At 39.3% G+C, this 21,445-nt stretch overlaps 1 protein-coding gene and 1 non-coding gene across 2 annotated transcripts; both read right to left on the bottom strand.

Moving 5' to 3' along the window:
* Positions 1–4,390, bottom strand: LOC132644784 (uncharacterized). The gene is made up of 5 exons (XM_060361384.1): positions 3,980–4,390; positions 2,992–3,069; positions 2,035–2,134; positions 1,164–1,306; positions 1–294 (listed from the first exon to the last, which is right to left on the bottom strand). Exons 1-5 carry the CDS (start codon positions 4,274–4,276, stop codon positions 88–90), a joined length of 825 nt encoding a protein of 274 aa, XP_060217367.1. The 5' UTR covers positions 4,277–4,390; the 3' UTR covers positions 1–87.
* A 14,897-nt stretch (positions 4,391–19,287) lies between these two features.
* LOC132601000 (small nucleolar RNA R71) lies at positions 19,288–19,393 on the bottom strand. The gene has a single exon (XR_009567452.1). It is a non-coding gene; the product is annotated as a small nucleolar RNA R71 (small nucleolar RNA).
* Between the last annotated feature and the right edge of the window lie 2,052 nt (positions 19,394–21,445).

Genomic DNA, 21,445 nt, shown 5'->3' with positions numbered 1-21,445 from the left:
TTCAGAAGAAACAAATATATATTTCATGCAAGATTCAAAGGTTTGATGACTTGGCTACACATATATCACTATGGTACATGTCAAGCATTATTCTTTGTGCAGATTATGAAGAATATACAAGGAAGCAGAAGACAAGAAGATACAGACGGAGTAGCTTAATAGATCAGTACCAGTGGCTATAGTGACCATCTTGCTCCTCTCAAACATCTTGACAAGAAGGATCATGACAATAACATGTCCCACTTTGGTTTTCAGTTCATCAAGCGAACTGATCTTCATCCATTTTGGCCTCTCCTGCATGGCACCATCAAGTGATTTAAACAAGCTAATGAAAAGAGAACTCAATTTCTACAGTCATGCATGTTTCGTGGTTGATGTATGCAAGATGCATTCATCCTCACAAGCTTACATGTTACAGCACCAATTTCTGGTGTTGGCAAACTAATAGGCTAGAATTTCAAATATTTAACGCTCACATAGAGGGGCCATAACAGTGACAGGTACCAAAGAAAGAACGTAACTAGCTCCATGAAACTTATGCTTCTTCTGATAACAACGATTTTCAGCAGTCATATTAAATCCTTAACACCAGTTATTTTAGTCTTTTGAAGATATTCAGAAACCATTATAGTCCTGTGAATACCACAATCTTCAGCAGACTGCTAGCAGGCAAGATGAAACAGTGAACTTCTAGGAGTTTCATTAGGCTGTACCATAAGAGCCTATAAAAGTTCGAAAATGATCTTAGAGATTCGTTAGCATCTATCCAATCAGAACTCCGAGATACACTGATATCTAAAGCCAAGTATAGAAAAATTATTTTGTTGTAGAATCAAGCTTTGCTGGGCATTGCTGCTACATAAAGAGTAAAACCATGTTTCTTAATACATCATGGTTGAAAAGTAAACCACCTTAGATCATGTGACATGAATGCCATTCCAGCTTAAAGACTCTCTTCTAAATAAAGCAGTTTTCATTTTGAAAGAGAATCATCATTTTTGCCATCTCCAAATTCCTTTCTCCAGTAATCGAACAGGAAAGAATAAACTGAAGTTTATAAAGAAGGAAACAATAGATAGTAGAAGTCTAAGACCGTTAAATTGGCAAATGGAGTTGAGAAAGACATAGGCTACATAAGTCAAGAAGATCCCGTGTTCGACTACCTTTAGAGCAAACATCCCAAACAAGGAAGACTGCTTGAGGGCACGGTCGGCGGCTGGATTCACATCAGGAGAGACATTAGTTATGAACAATCCATACAACCCCATCCCAAATATTAACATCACGGTCCCAGCAAGATAAACATCTGCATTACAAGGATAATAAAATCAGGAACAGAAAAAGAAGACATTACATGTTTAGATGTAAAGGACGAGGTACTATATCAACCAGTAAATTGACATTTTAGTTGGAAATTCTGCAACTTTCATACAAGCGACAACTGAATATTCTTTCACAGCCACAACCTCTACATAACTAGGCCATGGCTTCCGAGGTAAAAATACTTCACGGATAACTTACAAGACAATTAGAGGAAATCACAATAAAACAAAGTTTAGTGCAAGTGTACACAGGTTGTATATTGAAGAGCCATAGATGCCTCGCTTTAGAGAGACAAGAAAAGAATTTTTTATCCATCTGCTGAGTGATATTTCAGATGAATATCGGATTATGGTGTAACTATCAGAGTATCTTATACAGCTAAAAAGTTTTAAGCTTTCTTCTCGACAGATAAACTTTAATATAATCTTCCACTAGAAAGTGACATTAAGCTAGAAGACTTAGAGTAATCTAGATAATTTAGCAGAAAATGACTCTGACGTTAAGAATAAATATTGAGGCAGGTTATAATAGGATTGCATATGTACTGCAATGCACAAATAATTTCAAAGTGGTCATCGAAAGATGGATGATTGAAGCTACATTGAAATGCAATCGTCAAATGTCTCCACTACAGTGAGATGCTCGTCTATTTCGAACTTCTAACTACAAGCATGATGATCATAAAAAAGTCAAGATTATTCAAAAATTCACCTATAGCTTCAACCAATCGTAGAACCATTTGTCCTGTATGAATTCCTTTGACACAGCTCGTCCAATAAACCTTGTAAGCGTCAACAATGTAGACACAACCCTACAAAAGGGAATTTAACTGTATAAACAACCGATAGAACTGGTAAAAGTGAAATTATCTCTTGTCCTGATGATGACATGTCGTAGAAGAGAGAGTAAGAAGCACATTGGTCTAGGATTAACTGTATGAAGCAAAATCAATGTTTTACGCCTTAAAACACTAGAGAGAGGCTTTTAGAAGCAATAATGTACATAAATAAACAATCGACTGAGGATAACTATAATGCACTTACATAAACTATAGACTGATAATCAACTGAAATTTCAGAGGTTAAGATAGAGTTGACAAACATATGGAGGATAATTGGTGCTTTTAAATAGTGATAGACTATAAAATTTTGAAATGTTACCTTTTCAAAAAAAAAAAAAAAAAAAATTGAAATGCAGGAAAGTGGAAACGAGCTCCAATAAGACTTCGGTAATGGATTAGGAATGACCGACTCCCCCAGATACTGTGTTTTCCATCAATGCATGATGTATGATAACAGAATCACGATGGATTAATGTTAGTCTGGTTCTCAACAAGTCATTTTCATCATATACTGAATCTAAAAATAACTCCTGAAGTTGTTTGAAGCAAGAAGTTTCACATACCCAATCACCCTAAAGTATCTAGCAATCATGAAGGAATCTATGATTCAACATCTTGCCGGTCTATAGATTACGTGTGGTCTATAAAACCACAAGTGCACAAAAGTATTCACATTTGTGCCTCAATTACAGCTTTAAACAGAAGTCTTGCATCATAATTTCACCAGTAAACACAATGATATATAATTTAACTGCTTATAATAGATGATATTCATATATTTGTGTACTTCACATTGAAAAAGTAAGGTATGCTTGAAAAGGAATTACATTGAGGAAGCAGAGCAGAGAACCAGCCAATGAGCCTCCAACAGCAAGGAGTGCCAGAAAACGAAAATCAAATATCGCCTGCTCAATACAGATAAGCAGTGAGCAATAGATATGTGAAACATACATCAATTTTCCATTCATATTGAACAGATACTGAAATTAGAACTCAGTGTCAATTCTTGATGCCATCTTGTAGTGATTCTACGTTTGAGCATATGGACTTGAAACTTCGCCTTTCATGAAACCATTGTTAGAACTGCACTAAATAGCTTTTGCTTTGCTTAAATCACTTCCATGGGCAATATCATATCTTAATATTCTGACTCCAATTCATACAGTCCGCATAAAACAAGCTTATAGCATGTTTAGCTGAACTTCCAACATCTGCTTATTTTGAAATGTGTTTTTTGTCTTTGAAAAAGAACTTTTGGAGGGTAGCATCTTGTGTTTGGCTAATAAATTTGACAATCACTCTGATCAATATTAGAGCAGCAATTTTTGCTTGGCCAAGGTTCCAGAAGTGCTTTTACGAAAAAAGCTTACTCTTTTTAGCTTCTGAAAAATAACTTCTTGTACTACTCAAAAACATTTAACTTTTTTTTTTCCTTAAAAGCTTGGCCTTGATTTTATTTTCCCCTTAAAAGCTTGACCAAACACCTCAACTCTCTCTAATAAGCATTTTTTACTTCACAGGAGATTGGCCAAAGAAGCTATGAGTACCCAAGATTTTAGTGGATATCACCCCTAGGTGCTATGATACAACTCTTTAATCTTGTTTTAAGACAATACTGTTATGATGTTTAAATAGGCTATAACAATAGTTTTCAGAAAGATTATTAGAGAGTCGGAAGAACCCTTGAGAAACATCAGTGATAAAACAGAATAATGGATGATTTTCAGATGGAAATTATAAGCAGATAGACAAATAAACAAAGAAATATTACTAAATAATAAGTACCAAGAAAGAGCAAGATAATCAAAACTGTACCCTTTCAATAGTTGACTCAGTATGCTGAACAAATCTAACAACTGGATTCCCATTGGAATTTGCCAAAGCATGGTTGAATCCATTTTCAGGGGTTTTAGAGGACTCAACAAGGGGCAATTTTGGTGCGGATGGTAGACTTCCACTTTGTGTGGATGATGATGATTCATGAGAAGGCATAGCTGATGATGATGATGATGATGCAAGTATAGTAGGCAATCTTCTGTTAATTCTTGGAAGTTGAAGGTTAGATATGGAAAAAGGCACATGGGTCAATGGAACTGAACTCAGTGCAGCCATTGAAGCTGGTTAGACAGAGAATTGAGATATTTTTGTGATGAAGAGTTCAGAGTTTGGAACTATTTAATTAAGAATAGCACTTGTCTGGCATGTATGGTATTATATTTTATTGTGTTGTACTGTAAGCGTATTGTTTAATGAATATAATGTTTAGATAAATTAAGATTATATCATTTTGCGTTGTTACGTAATATCACACAAAAATAATTTGAGAGATAAACCGACGAAAAAAGTAGAGTATGTCATACGTGTTAGAGCTACTATAAAAAGATGGATAAAGAAATTAAGATTATTAGATAATAAGTAAAGACAATAAATAAGGTAATTATGTCATCACGTCAAATCGGTCGTTATATAAAATAGGAGTAAGGTACGTGTTAGAGCTACTTTAAAAAGTAGGATAAATGATAAATTAGGATTATTAGATAATAAGTGAAGACAATAAATAAGGTAATAACGCGATCTCACTAAATCAGTCACTAAACAAAATAGAACAGATGAATTTAACGATATAATATAATAACATGTAAGTAACAAAACATTGTATTTTAATTAATAGCATGGTACAATACAATGGGTAACAACCATCCAAACTAGAATGCCACTTGATTTGTAGTCCCGTTTACTCTGGGACCAAGGCTTTGGCGGGTATATCCCTGTAAAATTTTAAGGGACAATTCTAACATTTCTTTATTAGAATAAATATACCATCTGAATCCCCTTCCTAGTTGTTTCTCCCTTTCTTATCTTTTTTGTTTAATTTTTTCCCCGGATTTATTACTACAATGGTATAGATCAGCATTTCATTATCTGCATATACTAATTTGATCAATAACATTTGAGATTTCATGATTTGATCATCAAATGAAATGTTCAAAAATTGAGAAACATTTTTTCTTGTGCCTCACCAAATTTAACATTTGAGAGTTCATGATTTGATCATCAAATGAAATGTTCAAAAATTGAGAAACATTTTTTCTTGTGTCTCACAAATTTGGTGAGGCTTCTTTTTGTTTCACAAATTAGTAATCCAAATCTTATATTTTTGGGTTCACAAACTCTGAACAATTGGTTTGAAAACATATGTATATTTCAAATGAAATACACATATTTTTCAGTCTAAAGAAGGGAGCAATATAATTTTCTTTTCTTTTGTTTTTTTATTTAGTTAGTTTTTTGTGACTATATTAGATAGGTAAATTATAGACATCTCTGGTTATTAGATTTGACTACTATATTAGACGGGTAAATTATAGACATTTCATGGTGCTCAACTCACTTTATTGACAACTAGGTCACTTTGAGTTTAAATTACAATAATCAATATTAAGAAGGTCAATCATATATCTTTCTTTAAATAGGATAGTTCCTTGTAAATATGTATGTTTGTGAAATATGAAATGTTATATTTCTTTCTGTCTAAAGATTAAAGAAGTATGTTAGTTGATGAGTGGTAAATTATGTTGGTATTTATCACGTGATAAGTTGGACCTTAGGGTGACACGATGTTGATTAGGGGTGGACATGGTATGGTATATACCGATTATCATACTGAAATCGAAATTTTTTATATCGTGATTTTGATATTATGGTATTTGGTATGCATTTTTAAAAAGTTCGGTATTTATAAATAATATACCGAATACCATGTTACATATACAAGTCATATATATTAGTATTTTAATACTAACAAATATATAAACAAATATTAGTACAAAATTAATTGTTTAAACGTTGGACTTTTGATTAATCTATGTTAATTGAAATGTCCTTTTGTGTAATTGATTACGAAGGGGATTAATTGTGCTTCTTTTGAATATATTTACATGTATAAGGTGTTGGTACAATATAATTGAGATGTTTCTTGAATAGCCGAAGTAGTAATTATTTATTATATAAGTATATGTAGTTCGAAGTCGAACAAATAATGGTTACCGATTTACCGTACCGAAAAATATCGAAACCGAACTTAAAAATACTGAACCATACCGAATTAATTTGGTATGATAATGGTGTAGTATTTTTAAAAATCGAAAATGAAATTACCGTATCAAACTTTTCAATACCGTATCATATTGTATCATGCCCACCCCTAAATTGTTGATGCATATGACAATTGCAGCAGCATTGTTTTAGTTTCTCACATATATAGCAATCTTTTTTCGACTTGAGACTGAAATTAACCTACGACAATTAAATTTAGACCACTACAAGACGTCTCTTTTGACAAGTATTGAATTGGCTTGACCATCAATAAGATTGTACTCAATTGTTGACTTCATATTGTGGTACCAAGTGATTAGTTACGGTGACACTTGGTCCTAACAAATAGTGTCTGTCGGGGAAGCAAGAGACCGATATCGATGAAGTCCAAAAAGTCTAAAATAAAGATAAGATAGTACACGTAAAAAATAGGAAGATATGATCCAACTACCGTAAGATAGTCGTTCTTTCCATGATTGTGTGATCCTGTCAGAACTATCACAACAACCTATTCAAACTAAAATCATGCATGAGCTGACCTCAAAAGACACAAGATTGTGCATTTTAAGACCACTGTCGTATGCGGAAATAAATATTTGAGGGTATTCTCATATCGAGGAACGCGAGGCCCAAGGATACCGGGTCTCGGAACATTGGGAGTAAGCAGGCTCGGAGGTTTCAAAGCGTAGGCGAGAAGTTTACGCGGTCACAAAAGTCTCAAACGGATCTATACAGCTACCTCCCACTCCCAACAACTCTCATCACATCAGCCGTCATCGAACAGAGTGTCACTGTGTGCAGAGTCCAATCTGCGTCACTCGACTGACGTCACCTAGGGCAGTAACATACTAAGGGTTTGTATATATAAACGAAGCTTAGGAGAGAAGAAAAAGATGATCACATTTTTTGTACCCAAGTTCTCACTTCTTGTATTATTATTTGGCTAAGAAATATACTTATTCTCGGAGATCTGATCATTATTGTGATTTTCTTACTTTCCATTTACATTGTTAACTTAGATAAATATTATTATTTGTCTCTCTTATAAGAAAAACAACCAAACCACAAGCTCATTCGAGAGAGTCTCCGGATTGAATACGACCTACTTGTCTTAAACCCGTAAAAACAAATCTCTAACTTTATTTTTTGGTAGTGAAAGATTTTACCGGAAAATAGTTTGGCGCCGTCTGTGAGGATAGACAGTTGTAGAGTTGTCTTGATCTGTAGCTGATTTTCTTGAAAATCTCAGGACTAAGCACTTCATCAAAACATGGCTGGAGAAGATAATGTTGCATGGGGAACGCAGAGACTCGAAGGACTAACGTCACCCGTAGAACCCTAAAACCTGGTAGATCGCTCAGAAGCGACAGGAACGAAAGAAAAATCTAAGCCAAAGAGGCGGAGCGATGAAAGCGAATTATCGATCAAACCGTCGAAAGAAGTTCGTTCTGGCGGGGCCTCATGGAAGGCAAAGGCGAAAGAGACGCTTGAAGGGGGGGGGGGGGGGGGGGGCTCAGCTAGATCTCGAACCAGCAAACCCCGAGCAGCCAAAAAGGGAGGATCGCTCAGCAAAAAGACGATCTCGACCATCCTGAAAGGCCAGAACGAAATCATGCTGCGCATAGAAGCCGCGGCAGCCGTCATAGCTGCTCACTCAAGAGTTGGGACTCCCACGACAGGGCAACAGCTGCAGACGCCACAGATGATCCTGGAGCCAGCAAAAAGGCTAGCGAAGGTGGGAAAGACCAGATGGACGCATTCACAGAAGGGTTGCAGCGCATAGAGAGGGAAATGAACGAGCGGATGAGTCAGATTCCCAGAGCACTACCGATGATCAAAGGCACATAAGCCAGAAATATGGCGTCTTGCCGTACTCGGGGAGCGCTGCGCCTGCCCACATCCCGAAGAAGTTCAAGATGCTTGATATATCGAAATATGATAGCACCATGGACCCGAAAGATCATATCGCAACCTTCGAGGTAGCGGTCATCGGGCATGACCTCAAACAATCGGAAGTCGAATCATTCATGCTAAAGAAATTTGGCAGACACTCATAAAGGGAGCACTTTCTTGGTATATTTACTTGCCTGAAAATTCTATTGATTGCTTCCTTTCTCTTGCAGATGTCTTTGTTAAGGCGCACGCAGGAGCTCGAAGGGTGGAAACCCATCAGCAGGATGTGTTTACAATCAAGCAATGAGAGGATGAATTGCTGTGAAGTTTCATGGACAGGTTCCAAAGAGAAAGGATGTTGCTGCCACCTATTGAGGAAGACTGGGCAGCCGCTGTTTTCACCAATGGGTTGAACCCGGAAAGCTCAAATGCCTCCAGAAAACTAAAAGAGAGCTTGAGAGAGCACCCAACACAAACGTGGAGCGAAGTCAATCTCAGGTATACAACCAAAATGAGAATCGAAGAAGATCGACGAATGGGGATGACATCTCACATTGATAGTCACCCCTCGAAAAGAGGGGTATGGCACCGACGTTACAAGCAATAGGCGTTTCGGTCCGTACGAGATGAGAAAGCTCTCGTATACAAGTATGAATCGAGGAAACATCAGGAACAATCAAGGCCTCATGGATCGGGGGCCTCAGCGAACCGAGAGGTCCATGTCAAAAAGTAACGGCCTGCAGAAGCTATCCGACCATAACTTTAGCATCAGCGCAGCAGAGATAGTGTCGATAATGAAGACCATGAAGGAAGCCAAATTTCCCGATGCCATTTATTCCAACCTGGAGAAAAAGAGTACGGGGTTATGGTGTCATTATCATAACATCCAAAGGCACACTACCGAATATTATGGTAAATTAAGAATAAAGGTAGCGCAATTGCTGCGCACTGGGCATTTAAGGGAGTACATCAGCGATCGGGCAAAGCTCAACTTGGGTCGAAACGATGGCAGAGGCCGAACCAGATGCCACCGCCTACGCATAGCATTTATATGATCTTCGACAAAAAGACGATAAATAAGTCACTTACACTTCCACAAAAAAATTGAAAGTCTCGGTTATCACCAACATACGAGAGCCAGGATTTGCAGAAGATCAAGACATATCATTCACGGAGGCTGATTGCGGGAACCTCTCCCCACTCCATAACGAGGCCCTGGTAATATCTTTAACAATCCATAAATCTTTCATTAAGCGTGTCTTAATTGATCCAGGGAGCGCGACGAATATCATTCACCTAAGGGTTCTGAAAGAGATGAGAGAGGAGGAGTCCGTTGTCCCTACGACCAAGGTACTGGTTGGATTCAATATGTCCAGTGAGGTGACCAAAGGAGAGATAGATTTGACTATTTGTGCTGACGGCGTGAAGCAGATCATAACCTTCGATGTCGTGTCCGGGGATATGACTTACAACGCGATCCTTGGAAGACCATGGATACACGCGATGCAGGCCGTTCCCTCGACTTATCACTAGAAAGTCAAGTTCCCTACACCTTGGGGGATCAAAGAACTTAAGGGGGACGACTTCCACAGTCAAAGAGAAGATATGTTGGCGGTAGTGGGTCCCCGGAAATTAACAGCGGATCAATAGCAATTACAGCAGCCGAACCCGGGCAAGGGATCCGGAGAAAACAATGAGCGGTTGGACGACAAAGAATGCCTGGGTTAAGCTCTCCCGAAAGGTTTCTTCTTACCTCCAGATAAGGATCCCGCATATTCAACAGTCGAAGAACTGGAGAGTGTGGAGCTTTTCGAAGAATGTCCCGAAAATGAGGTATACCTGGGCTTGGATCTATCACCTGGGCTCAGGAGTGAAATTTTGAATTATTTAACTCATAATTTTGATTGCTTTGCGTGGTCTCATCTTGACATAACAGGGATCCCCCCGGATATAGCCATCCACAAATTGAGTGTGGACCCTAATCACGTCCTAGTCAGGCAAAGGAAACGGCCCATATCGGCAATAAGGGACCAGTTCGTCATCGAAAAAGTGACTCATTTGCTCAACATAGGGTCAGCACGGCCTGTTAAGAACCCCGAATGGCTGGCCAAAATGGTGGTTGTACCCAAGAAACTCAACAAGTTTAGAATGTGTGTGGATTTCAAAGATTTGAACGAGGCGTGCCCTAAAGATTCTTTCGCGTTGCCACAAATAGACCAAACGATAGATGCCACGGCCGGTCATGAGTTGCTCAGTTTTCTGGATGCCTATTCGGGGTACAATCACATCAGCTTGCACCCGGATGATCGGGAGAAAACCTCGTTCATGACTAACCATGGTAATTTTTGCTATAACGTTATGCCTTTCGGTCTTAAAAATGCAGGGTCTACCTACCAAAGGTTGGTTATAAAATGTTCGAGAAGAAAATCGGTAAAACCATAGAAATCTACGGTCACGCCCCAAAACTCACCCTAGACGTGACTGACATCCGAAGTCATGAACAACCGTGGAAGAACCTAAATATGCAACATTCAACTTCTAGAACCCACAAGGTTCGTTACTCAAACGCAAGCAATGTATAGATAAGCAACTAACCAATAAAAAAAATGTCAATTATTAAATCAGCGGAAGTGTTGATAAAGGTATAACTTAGTCAAAACAGCAAAGCCAAAGCTTTAACAATAATCCTTCAACCACCCACGAAATGAATGTAAACTATGGAGCTCCTAAGACTAAAGAATGATTGTCTAATCATCGGGATGTAGCCCGAAAAACTAATATAAATAACTGGAATGAATAAATAGAGGATGACCCACGAATGAGCATGTAGGCTCACCACATCAACAGCAACAACAAGTTATCCTAGCGTTTTAGTCTCTACGAACCTGCTCTTCTTCGTTACCTAATATACCATAAAAAACAACAATAGTATGCCTGAGTACTTCGTACTCAGTGAGTGCATCGGGGACAATAAGTAATAAGAAAATAAGACACAATAATAAATAAATAAATAAAACAGTTTTGGAAACCATGTGAAATCATTGTAAAAACAGTTACTCAACTTGGTTCAATATGCTTGTCAAAACGAATGAGAGTCCCTTTTTATCAAGTTTACAACTTTCAATTATGTCCTTTCAATTTGTCAGATTATCATCAATAATACTTTCGGAGAGATAAAGATATCACACATGCCAATACAGGTCCAAGAATCAATCACAATGAAGGGATGACCTTTGAGGTTCCCTAAACAGCTTAGAAGCACCACATCAGAATCTCAGGTTCTCGATGGCTATCCTTCCTCCCGGATAGCTAGCCATAAACCGCACCCGGGTAGCGAACCCGCAGTGGCCACTCTTCCTCCCGAATGGCTAGGCAATTGTCACACTAGGATCTATAGTGACTACCCTTCCTCCCGAGTAGCTAGGCCAAACACAACAACAAAGTTCATAGCATAGAAGCCGAATCACAATTCATCTCGAGGTAGTCAGATCATCAATTAGCATTTCATTTCATCATGTCATTACAAAGATACATCATTTCATTGATAATCTTGAAAACGTTTCCACTTCCTTAAACAAGGTTCAATTGTCATAGTTCATCATAAAACACCATTACCAACCCTTAGCCATTATTGATGATCATCTTTTATAGAGGAAAACTATTAGAATTATGTATACATGTATACAGTATAATACAATTAAGGTTTAATGTGGGCTTGTCCCCTCACGCACACCAACCACAATCAAAGCATGAAATAGGGTTTAAAAGTATGAAAAGTTCATATTTTTATTCAATAAAGAACTTTTGAAAAGGAGACACGCATCCAAAATAAGGTTTTCAAAAGAGACATACCTTAATTAAGCCTTACATAATTCAACAATTCACTTTTACAACGAAGAACACCCAAAACCTTAGCTTGAGTCACTTTGAGAAAGATTACCTTGCAACCTTAGGTTTTTCATTCAAAAATCATGTTAAGAATCATGCGTTTAATGCTAGGATTGATTAATAATGTTAAAGATGTTCTTACCTTAATATTTGAAGACTTGGAGGAAAGATTTTCGTCCTTAGGGTTTATGAGAATGTGAATAAGTGATAAAATTAACTGCACCCCGCTTTATATACACACTGCTGGAGGCGGGTGAAATATGCCCCAGAAATACGGGTCGTATTCCTTGGCCGTATTTTACATTAACAAAACAGTGGACAACATAGGGAGGCGGGTGAAATACACCTAAGAATACGGGTCGTATTTTTAAATGCGGGCCATATTCTTTGGCCTTATTCTTCATTAACAAAATATGGAGTCCTGATTCTCCAAGACGTTTTCACATTTAACTCGAATTTACAAAGTGTTACATCTACATCGACGACATGCTGGTTAAGTCCTGACGAGCGAAGACCCACCTGGAGTCCTTATGTCACGACCCAACCTCGTAGGCCGTAACTAGTGCCCGAACTGGGCACCCGAACACACTCATCCAATCCGACTTACATACAGATAGTGTATACGGGCACAAATATCACACGCTGCCTCAAATTATATCAAACTGACTCAGACACATTTCAAACACAACCATATATGTACATATACATCAGAAACCGACAAGGCTATCAAATGGCGCAACGGCCCAAAACATATACAAATGCACGCTGACAAGGCTGCCATGGCGAGTGGGATCACACAAACACACCTGTACAGAAGTAGGCACAAACCCACATATACGTCTACAGACCTCTAAACAGACCAACCGAATCATATGGCGGGACAGGGCCCCGCCGTACCCCTGAACAAATATATACATATGCAACGAACGAGTATATATACCAAAATGTAGGCTCCGGAATAAGAGGAGCACTCCAAACAGCAGAAGAGAGTGTCCTAAACTGGTGGATCACCAAACTGTGCGTCTGTACCTGCGGGCATGAAACGCAGCCCCCCCGAAGAAAGGGGATCAGTACGAAATATGTACTGAGTATGCAAAGCAGAAGATACAGAAAACAAATCTGAGGCATAAACGAAATAGAAGTACAGAAAATAAGTGCAAGTCCAAAATATCAAAATGTTTACTCTCAAAATATAAGTCATGCATAGGGCACAGAAAATATGGTCGCCCGCCCGTCGATGGCGCCACAACACAGCATAACACCAGAAGGTTTCACATCTCTGTGTCCCCGTCACACATCATAACACAACATAACGCCATACACAGCATAACGCCCAATATAAGTGGAACCCGACCCTCTAATGAGTGGCTCGGTGAACCATAAACACAGCATAACACCGGAGTATATCAAAGTGCGCACGACAACAGAACCGGCCCGGGACTCGGTGAAAGATATAACATAACGCACGAGCAGAGTCGTGAGTAACCATATGCATAAAATCATTATCATGGACTCAAATATAAGTAAAATGACCATACTTGAGACTCAAAATAATAGTCATACCAAATTCTTTCAAAAGTCTTCCGAATTACATAAAGGAAAGTCGCGGGACCCACGGACGGGTATCGACCCGAGCCGGGCCCGTCTATGGAAAACATACTCACCATACGCCATGCAAACTCCTACGAAAATATCGGAGCAATCCGAGCCTTTCTGTGAAAGATACGGCGTCCAGAATTACGGAATTCTTTAAAACAAGGCTTTTTGTGCAACATTTGAAAATCAATTATTTCGAAGACATAAGGGTTCGTATTTCATCACATCAAACATACGAATGCCAAGAAATATATATATGAGTCATAACGTGCTCGGATTGCGAATTTAGAATTTCCTCGAGGCTCGTGACATAATCTATTTATAACTAAGGCATGCCAAAAGAAGGAAGGTTTGAGCTTTACATACCTCGTACGCACTCCAAGCTAGCCCAACTCAAACTAATCCCAACCTACGCCTCGGGCTCCCCAAGGTCTACAAATACGTCAACGAATATCAAACATTAGACATAGGCACTTAGGCGATTTATTCCAAACTAACACTCAATTCTACAGAAATTTGGACAGCATTTCCCCTGCAAATAGGCCAGCCCCGAGAATTTAACTCGGCCAAATCAACAACAACAACAACAACAACAATAACCAACCTAGCAACCCCAATGACCAATCCGAAAGGCAATATAACATTAATAACTCTCTTTTACATCATTCAACAACATTCACAATATTCAATTCGACGGCTTACATTCAAGCCACATCACCGCTCATACATTCAAATACCAACCCGAACCCATACCAACAATATTCAAGGACATTTTAAACAATTTATACAATATTTCCAACAATCCAACAATTGCTCCAATTTTCCCGAAAACAGTCCCAAACCCGAAAACACAACCATAACCCATTCTTGTCATGTAATATGACATACATTTGGCCACACTACACATATACATATATTGATGATTTTTATTCTTTTCTCCACACTACCCAACTAAATATGCTACATAAAATCAATTCATCAACCCAATCACAACACACACATCTACAGGACCATACACACCATACACGGCTCACCTCCAACTTACTATATTTCACAATTTTCATCCATAATAACATACTACAACATGCATAAAACATTCACAACACATAAAACAAGATCAAATCTTACCTTTCTTCTTCAACTCCACAATAGGCTAGGGTTTACGATCTACTAGACGAATGGTTTGATCCCTCCAACAACACTTCCACGTTACTTAGGGACCTTCAATTAGTGGATTTTCACCAAAGAAATATTTTTGGGATGGCTAAAATTGGACTTGGTTTTTCTTAGGCTTGGCCGAATGGTTGTTGTTGTTGCTCTTCAACTTCTTGATTTTTTTGCTAAGTGTAGAATGATAGAAGATGACTTAGAAGTCATCTTTTAAGCTCCTAAGTGAACCCTCCAAGTGTCCATGGCCCACACATGAGTTGGACCATTTAAAATTGGCCACAAAATGTGTGGGACCAATTTCAAAGCCACACGGCCAAAGGGCCTTTTTTTAGCATGATTTTCAACTTCCAACTATATGACTTTTGGTCCCAACTTTTCCTAAGTGTTCCATGCCCACAATTTCATGTACAACTTATGTCTCAAAATAAAATCGAAAGTCAAAAGTCCCGACTTCATGTCCCGGAAAGGTCTTGGCCCTAACGTATCATAGTTAATCCGGATTGTCCCAATGTATAAAGTACGGGACGTAACACCTTAGCCGAAACCTTTGACGTTTTGCGACGCCACGGCATGAAACTGAATCCGGAGAAGTGCGCCTTCGGAGTCAGGTCGGGCAAGTTTCTGGGTTTTCTCATTTCGAGTCGAGGGGTTGAAATGAATCCGGACAAGGTAGAGGCTATCCGGTCGATGCCGGATACGTTGGACAATGTCAAAACGGTTCAAAGGTTAACCAGGAAGGTGGCAGCCTTAGGAAGATTCATGTCCCGGGCAACTGACCGATGTCATGAATTATTCAAGCTCACTAAAAAGGACCATCGCTTCCTAGGGACGCAAGAATGTGATCAAAGCCTGAGGGACCTCAAAGCTTAACTAGCTATCCCTCACATAATGGCTAAACTGGAGGAAAGAGAAAAGTTATTTGTTTACTTAACTATTTCGAAGATATCCATTAGCATCGCCCTCGTGCGAGTAGAAGCGAAAAAATAACTTCCCATCCACTACGCCAGCAAAACGTTAACCAGGGCTAAGCCACGATATCTAGACTCGGAGAAGTTAGTCCTGGCTCTGATCACGGCCACACGAAAGCTGAGACCTTATTTTTAGTGCCATCCGGTTACTGTTGTGACCGATACCTTGCTTTAAGAGCTGCTCCGCGCCGAAAATATCTCAAGCCGACTGTCAAAATGGTCGATTAAAGTAAGCAAGTACGAGCTATCCTACCAGCCTCGGGCAGCCATCCGAGTCCCCTGTTTGCCGGAATTTACGGCCAACTTCATCGATACGATCAGGCCTTAAAAGCCCCCGAAGGTATGAGTTTCTTCTTTGCCAATTCATATTTTTTCGTAACCCATTATGATTTCAGGATTGGGACTAACGCTGAGACTAGGGTTAACCAAGACTGGGATTGATCCGGAAGAAGCTGGAATGAAGATCTGAAAATACGTGTTGCACTCATTTCCTTGACCGACCTTTTTCCCAATGGGTTTTTGTCGGCACAGTTTTTAATGAGGCAACAACTGAACATCATATTACTTAAAGATAGCGACACAACAGAATTTCTAGGACAGACGCGGCCGAAGACATTTCCCATGTTTTTTATTTTTTGCTAACTTTGTTTGTTTTGCTATTAAGTAACAATTATGTATTCAAAGCATTAGGCGAAAATCGAATAAAGCGATTCAAATTGCCTCCGAAAAGCCTCTCATACTCTGACTTTGTTGATACGAACGTGTCCTCCCGGACCCGATAATATCCACCTCGAACACACGACACGGATAGTTGACCTTAGAGCGTGAATGTATCATTTCCTTATGCCGAAATAAGGTGAGGTCGAGACGTCCTCCTCACCGGCAGTCGAACAAAGGGGGGCCCTCGTTAATTATGATATGTATGATTTAAATTCCCAATCATAATGAACGCGGCCAAAAGTAACATTCCCGGATTGGGGAAAATAATCGCCTAAGCATCTCGCACACGAATGCGATGACACATAAAAGGCATCGCATACCTTAAACACAAGTGTTCATGGTCATGCCAGAGCATAGTCCTGATAAGGAATCCTGAGAGTGGAAGGATTTCCTTGGTTGATCTGCTCCACTTCAAAGGACCGAGTAAATCACGAACACTCCGCCACAAAGAATATCAACATAACTAGAGTAAGCTGAAAGTAATCAATCCTAATTCAAACAATTACGGAAAACACAATAAAAAAAAGCATGTGAATTTTGTAGCATAGCAAAAAAGCCCCGAAAACCTCGGACATAATCCAAGTACACAAAGTAAAAGAGAAGATTGTTTTCTAAAATGGCCCCAAAAACAAATTCACAAAGTACTCCACGCAGGGAAGTCAAACTTAAGGAGCATCACTTAGCTTGTTGGCAGGGGCAGGCATTTCCGAAGGCACAAGCACGGTAGGGGCCCCTCGAACCGTCATCGCGACATCATCTTTCTAAAGTTTAGGGGATCCGGAGGCACCGTCAATAGAGGAAATTGATGTGCCACGAATTTGTGGCACATTCGACGCCTTTTTACTATGAATTTTGGTTGTTTTCAAGTAAGTCTGGTTCTCATTAATATGTTTTGTTGTGTTTTAGGAAAACAATGGCCCAAAAGCAAAAAGCAAAGAACAAAGGAAAAATTGGCCAGAAATGAAGAATCGACGTTCCGTCGATCAGCCGACGAACCGTCCTTTGAAGCGTCGATAAGCTTGATTTTTCAGTGATGACAAAGTTGAAGACGACAAAGGACGGAGACATCGAGAAGCGTCGAACTGATCGATGCTTCATCGTTTGTGTCGTCAATCAGGATCTGTTAACAAGAAGAGAGAAAGACGGAATACTCGACGGAGCGTCGAACTGGTCGACAGCACCGTCGAATGGAACACATTGCTGAAGGTACAAAGGACGGAGAAATCGACGTATCGTCGAACGATCGACGGTCCGTCGATCTTGCTATCGGGGGCAATTTTGTCAGTCGCTGTTGTGCGTTTTTTGGAGCCTATTTAAAGAACATTTTAGGTTTTTTTTGGCAGCTAATTATTATTGTAACCACGTGAACAAAGTTCCATTGGTGGGTGAGCATTGAATACTCCCCTTTTGGAGCTTAGTGAAGACAACAAGATTCCATTTTCCATCATCTTTATCACACTTTGTAAGTTTTATGTCTCATTTATTGCTTACTACTTTTGAGACCATAATGTGTGAGTAGTTCTTTAATCAAAGTTGTGGACCCAAATGATGGGTGCTATGTACTGGGTGTCTAACATTGTATATATATATATATATATATATATATATATATATATATATATAATGGGTTGTGATGTGTTTTATTATTTCTCGCATTCATTGTTCATTAGTGGTTGCAAACACTTGTTCATGCACAAACCCTAGTTTATTTGGAAAGATGAACTAGGGTGTGAGTTGAAATAATATAACAAGGACTCAGGGCGCTAACCCTCGTTTAATGAACTCGCTTAGGGATAAGATGAGTTCTACTTGGCATTTTAATCAATTTTATTTACAACTTTTCTGCATTTGGGAAAATCATGAAAAGAAATACTTTCTAACTATTGGAAAATATTAGAAAGTGCATTAGAGATTAAGTGCATACATAACCCCGACCCATTAGAAATATATCATATTGACACCCATAGCATAACATCTAATCATCGCGGGGACACAACTTTGGTTCTCCAAATCCACACAAATTCCTAACACTTCAAAATAGCGAATACAAACCAAATCTCTTTTCAAAATATTCGGGATAGGATTAAAGCCTTTAAAGACTAGTATCGCATACAATTAGTACTCTTTTCTCTCCATATTTCCTGTGGGATTCGACCCCAACCTTGTTTGGGTTACTATATTTGACAACGTCCGCTTTACGCCATTAATAGGTGTAATTTGAGCGTATCAAATTTTGGCGCTGTTACCGGGGAATACGGTTTTGAAATTACTGATTGTTGTGTACTATTCTTTAAAACTTTTTCTATTCCATCACACCTTGTTTGTTGTTGTGGTGAACCAGGTGAACATGGCAGGAAGACAGAATCGGAATCAAGGAAACCAAGGTGGACTCCAAGTGAACCCACCTGCACCAGAAGAGGATAAGGATGAGAATATATTTGCGAAATTTATCAATGAAGCTGATTATGCTTCTGTTGTGGTTCCTCCTAGAACTGGAAATGCTACTTTCAAAATTGATAGTTCTAACTATCAGCTGCTGAAACTTGAAGGTTATTTTCGAAATTTTTCGGAGGATTGTCCACTCCGACATTTGAAGAACTTCTTGCATGTGTGTGCTCAACAATCCCAAGGTGTTGTTTCTGCTGATGCACTTCGGTTACGGGTCTTTAAATATTCCTTAGCTGGCCAAGCAAGGGAATGGTATGAAAAGCTCCCCCAGCAATTCTATTCATACCTGGAGCGAGTTAGCCAATACATTTTTGAAGAAGTGGTTCTCATCAAGCAAAAAGGTTGAGCTTCGGGATAAGATCTTTGAGTTCAAACAACTTCCGGGGGAACAATTATATTCGGCATGGGAGCGTTTCAAGTACTATCTAGCTCAATCTCCAACTCATGCGTTTCCGGATGCTATTCTCACCAAGAAGTTCTACAAGGGGTTAGATACAATAAATCATATTGCTGTCAACACTGTAGCTGGGGGATGCTTCATGGACAAATCATTTGTCAGCATCACCAGGTTGCTCGATAAGCTCATCACCCACAATCAAGCTTGGCACTCAAGTGATAGTGAAATCATGTTATATGGTAGTCCCTCTGCTGCCGCGGTGGCCAAAGAAAATCATGAGCGAGATCATGTTTTTGCTCAATTGCAAACCACCGTGGATTTGTTGTCAAAGAGGCTTACGGAGAAAGAAGCTAAAAGTGTGAATGTTGTCGAAGAGATGCCATCTCATGCTCCCGGAATGTACCAAGTCTCGGAGGAAGCTTATCTAGAGGGGCAGCCACAACGTGAGGATGCTAATTATATTGATCACTCTCAAGGGGGTTATCAAAAGAAATGGAGACCCTAACAACAAAGCAATCAATATGGTCGAAATGAATATGGTAGTTCGGACAAGAGGGATTACAACAACAACAATTATAGTAATCGGAACGTGAATGCCTATGTTCCACCAAAGGGCCGTACTTCTAACTCTCAAAATTGGCGAGAAGGTCCTTCCAATGATCAAAGGACCTCTCGAATGGAATCTATGCTTGAAAAGATATTGGAAAACCAGCATAAGAGTGACAAGAAGATGGAAAATTTGACCGAAGTGGTAGGCTCTCACACCGCTTCGATTCATAAACTTGAGTCACAAATTTGAGATCTTTCTCGTGAGCAATATCCACCACAAAGAGGGGGCCTTCCTAGCGGCACAATTCCAGACCCAGGGGGTGGTGGAGGTGATCACATTGCCTCATGCAAAGCTATTTCTACTAGAAGTGGAAAGATCCTTAATGCGGTAAATCAGAGAGTGGTTGAACCTATCATTGTCGAGCCGATTGTTGATGAGGTTATTGAGGAAGAAGTTGAAGAAGAAATTGAGGCACCAATTGAAGTGCCTATTATTGTTGAGAAAGAGAAGGAAGCACACCCTATTGTTCTCAAGGGTGACGAGGAGACAAGTGTTGAAAAAGCTACCAGTGGTAGCACCCAAAAGAGCAAGGTCACGGGAGCAATTAAACCCTTGACTCAAACATATAAATCTCCTCCCCCGTTCCCATAAAGATTGATGAAAAGAACGGAGTATGCCAAGTGCCAACGCTTCTACGACCAATTGAAAGGGTTATCAATGAATATCCCATTTCTTGATGCATTCCAAGAAATGTCGGGATTTGCTGACGAAGAAAAGATTAATCAAGGATGATACGGCGGGAGTCACCCACCGTGTGAGCGCTATTATTTTGTCATCAAAGGTTGAGAAGAAGGGAGATCTCGGGGCTTTCACTATCCCTTGCACCATCGATCATCATGATTTTGCTCGTGCCTTATGTGACAATGGGGCTAGTATTAATTTGATGCCACTAGCCAGATATCTATAAGCAAGCCGGTTTGGGAACACCTAGACCAACGAGCATGCGTCTCCAAATGGCCGATAGAACCATCAAAAGACCGGTAGGAGTTGTTGATGACATTCTTGTTAAAGTGGGGGAATTCTTATTACCGGCAGATTTTGTCATCCTTGATTGTGCGGTTGACAAAGAAATTCCAATTATCTTGGGAAGGCCATTTCTTGCCACCGGGAGAGCTCTAATGGACTCAGAAAAGAATGAAATAAAATTTCGGGTTAATGATGAATGTCATGCCCTATTTTTAACGGGTTAAAACTAGTTCACAACTTATGACCATGTTTCCTCTGGTTTTGTAAATTTTCAGAGTCGCCACCTAATTTTAGGAAATATTAGGAAACCATTTGTAAAAAGGGTAAACTCCATTTTTTAGTCTTTGAAACCTGTGAAATTCTAGGTAAGGGTTTTATTTACTCCGAGGGGAAGGTATTAAGCATCCCTCAGAGCCTATCCGAGGACAGTCTTTAAACTTAGTTTAATTAATACTAGAGGGGGAACTATCTAATTATTTATTATCACCTATTTAAAGAATTACGGAAAAGAAACTACTCTCTCAAAACTA

Source organism: Lycium barbarum, chromosome 6, assembly GCF_019175385.1.
Source record: "Lycium barbarum isolate Lr01 chromosome 6, ASM1917538v2, whole genome shotgun sequence".
Lineage (NCBI taxonomy): Eukaryota > Viridiplantae > Streptophyta > Magnoliopsida > Solanales > Solanaceae > Lycium > Lycium barbarum.
This window is presented reverse-complemented; position numbering and strand designations above follow the sequence as displayed.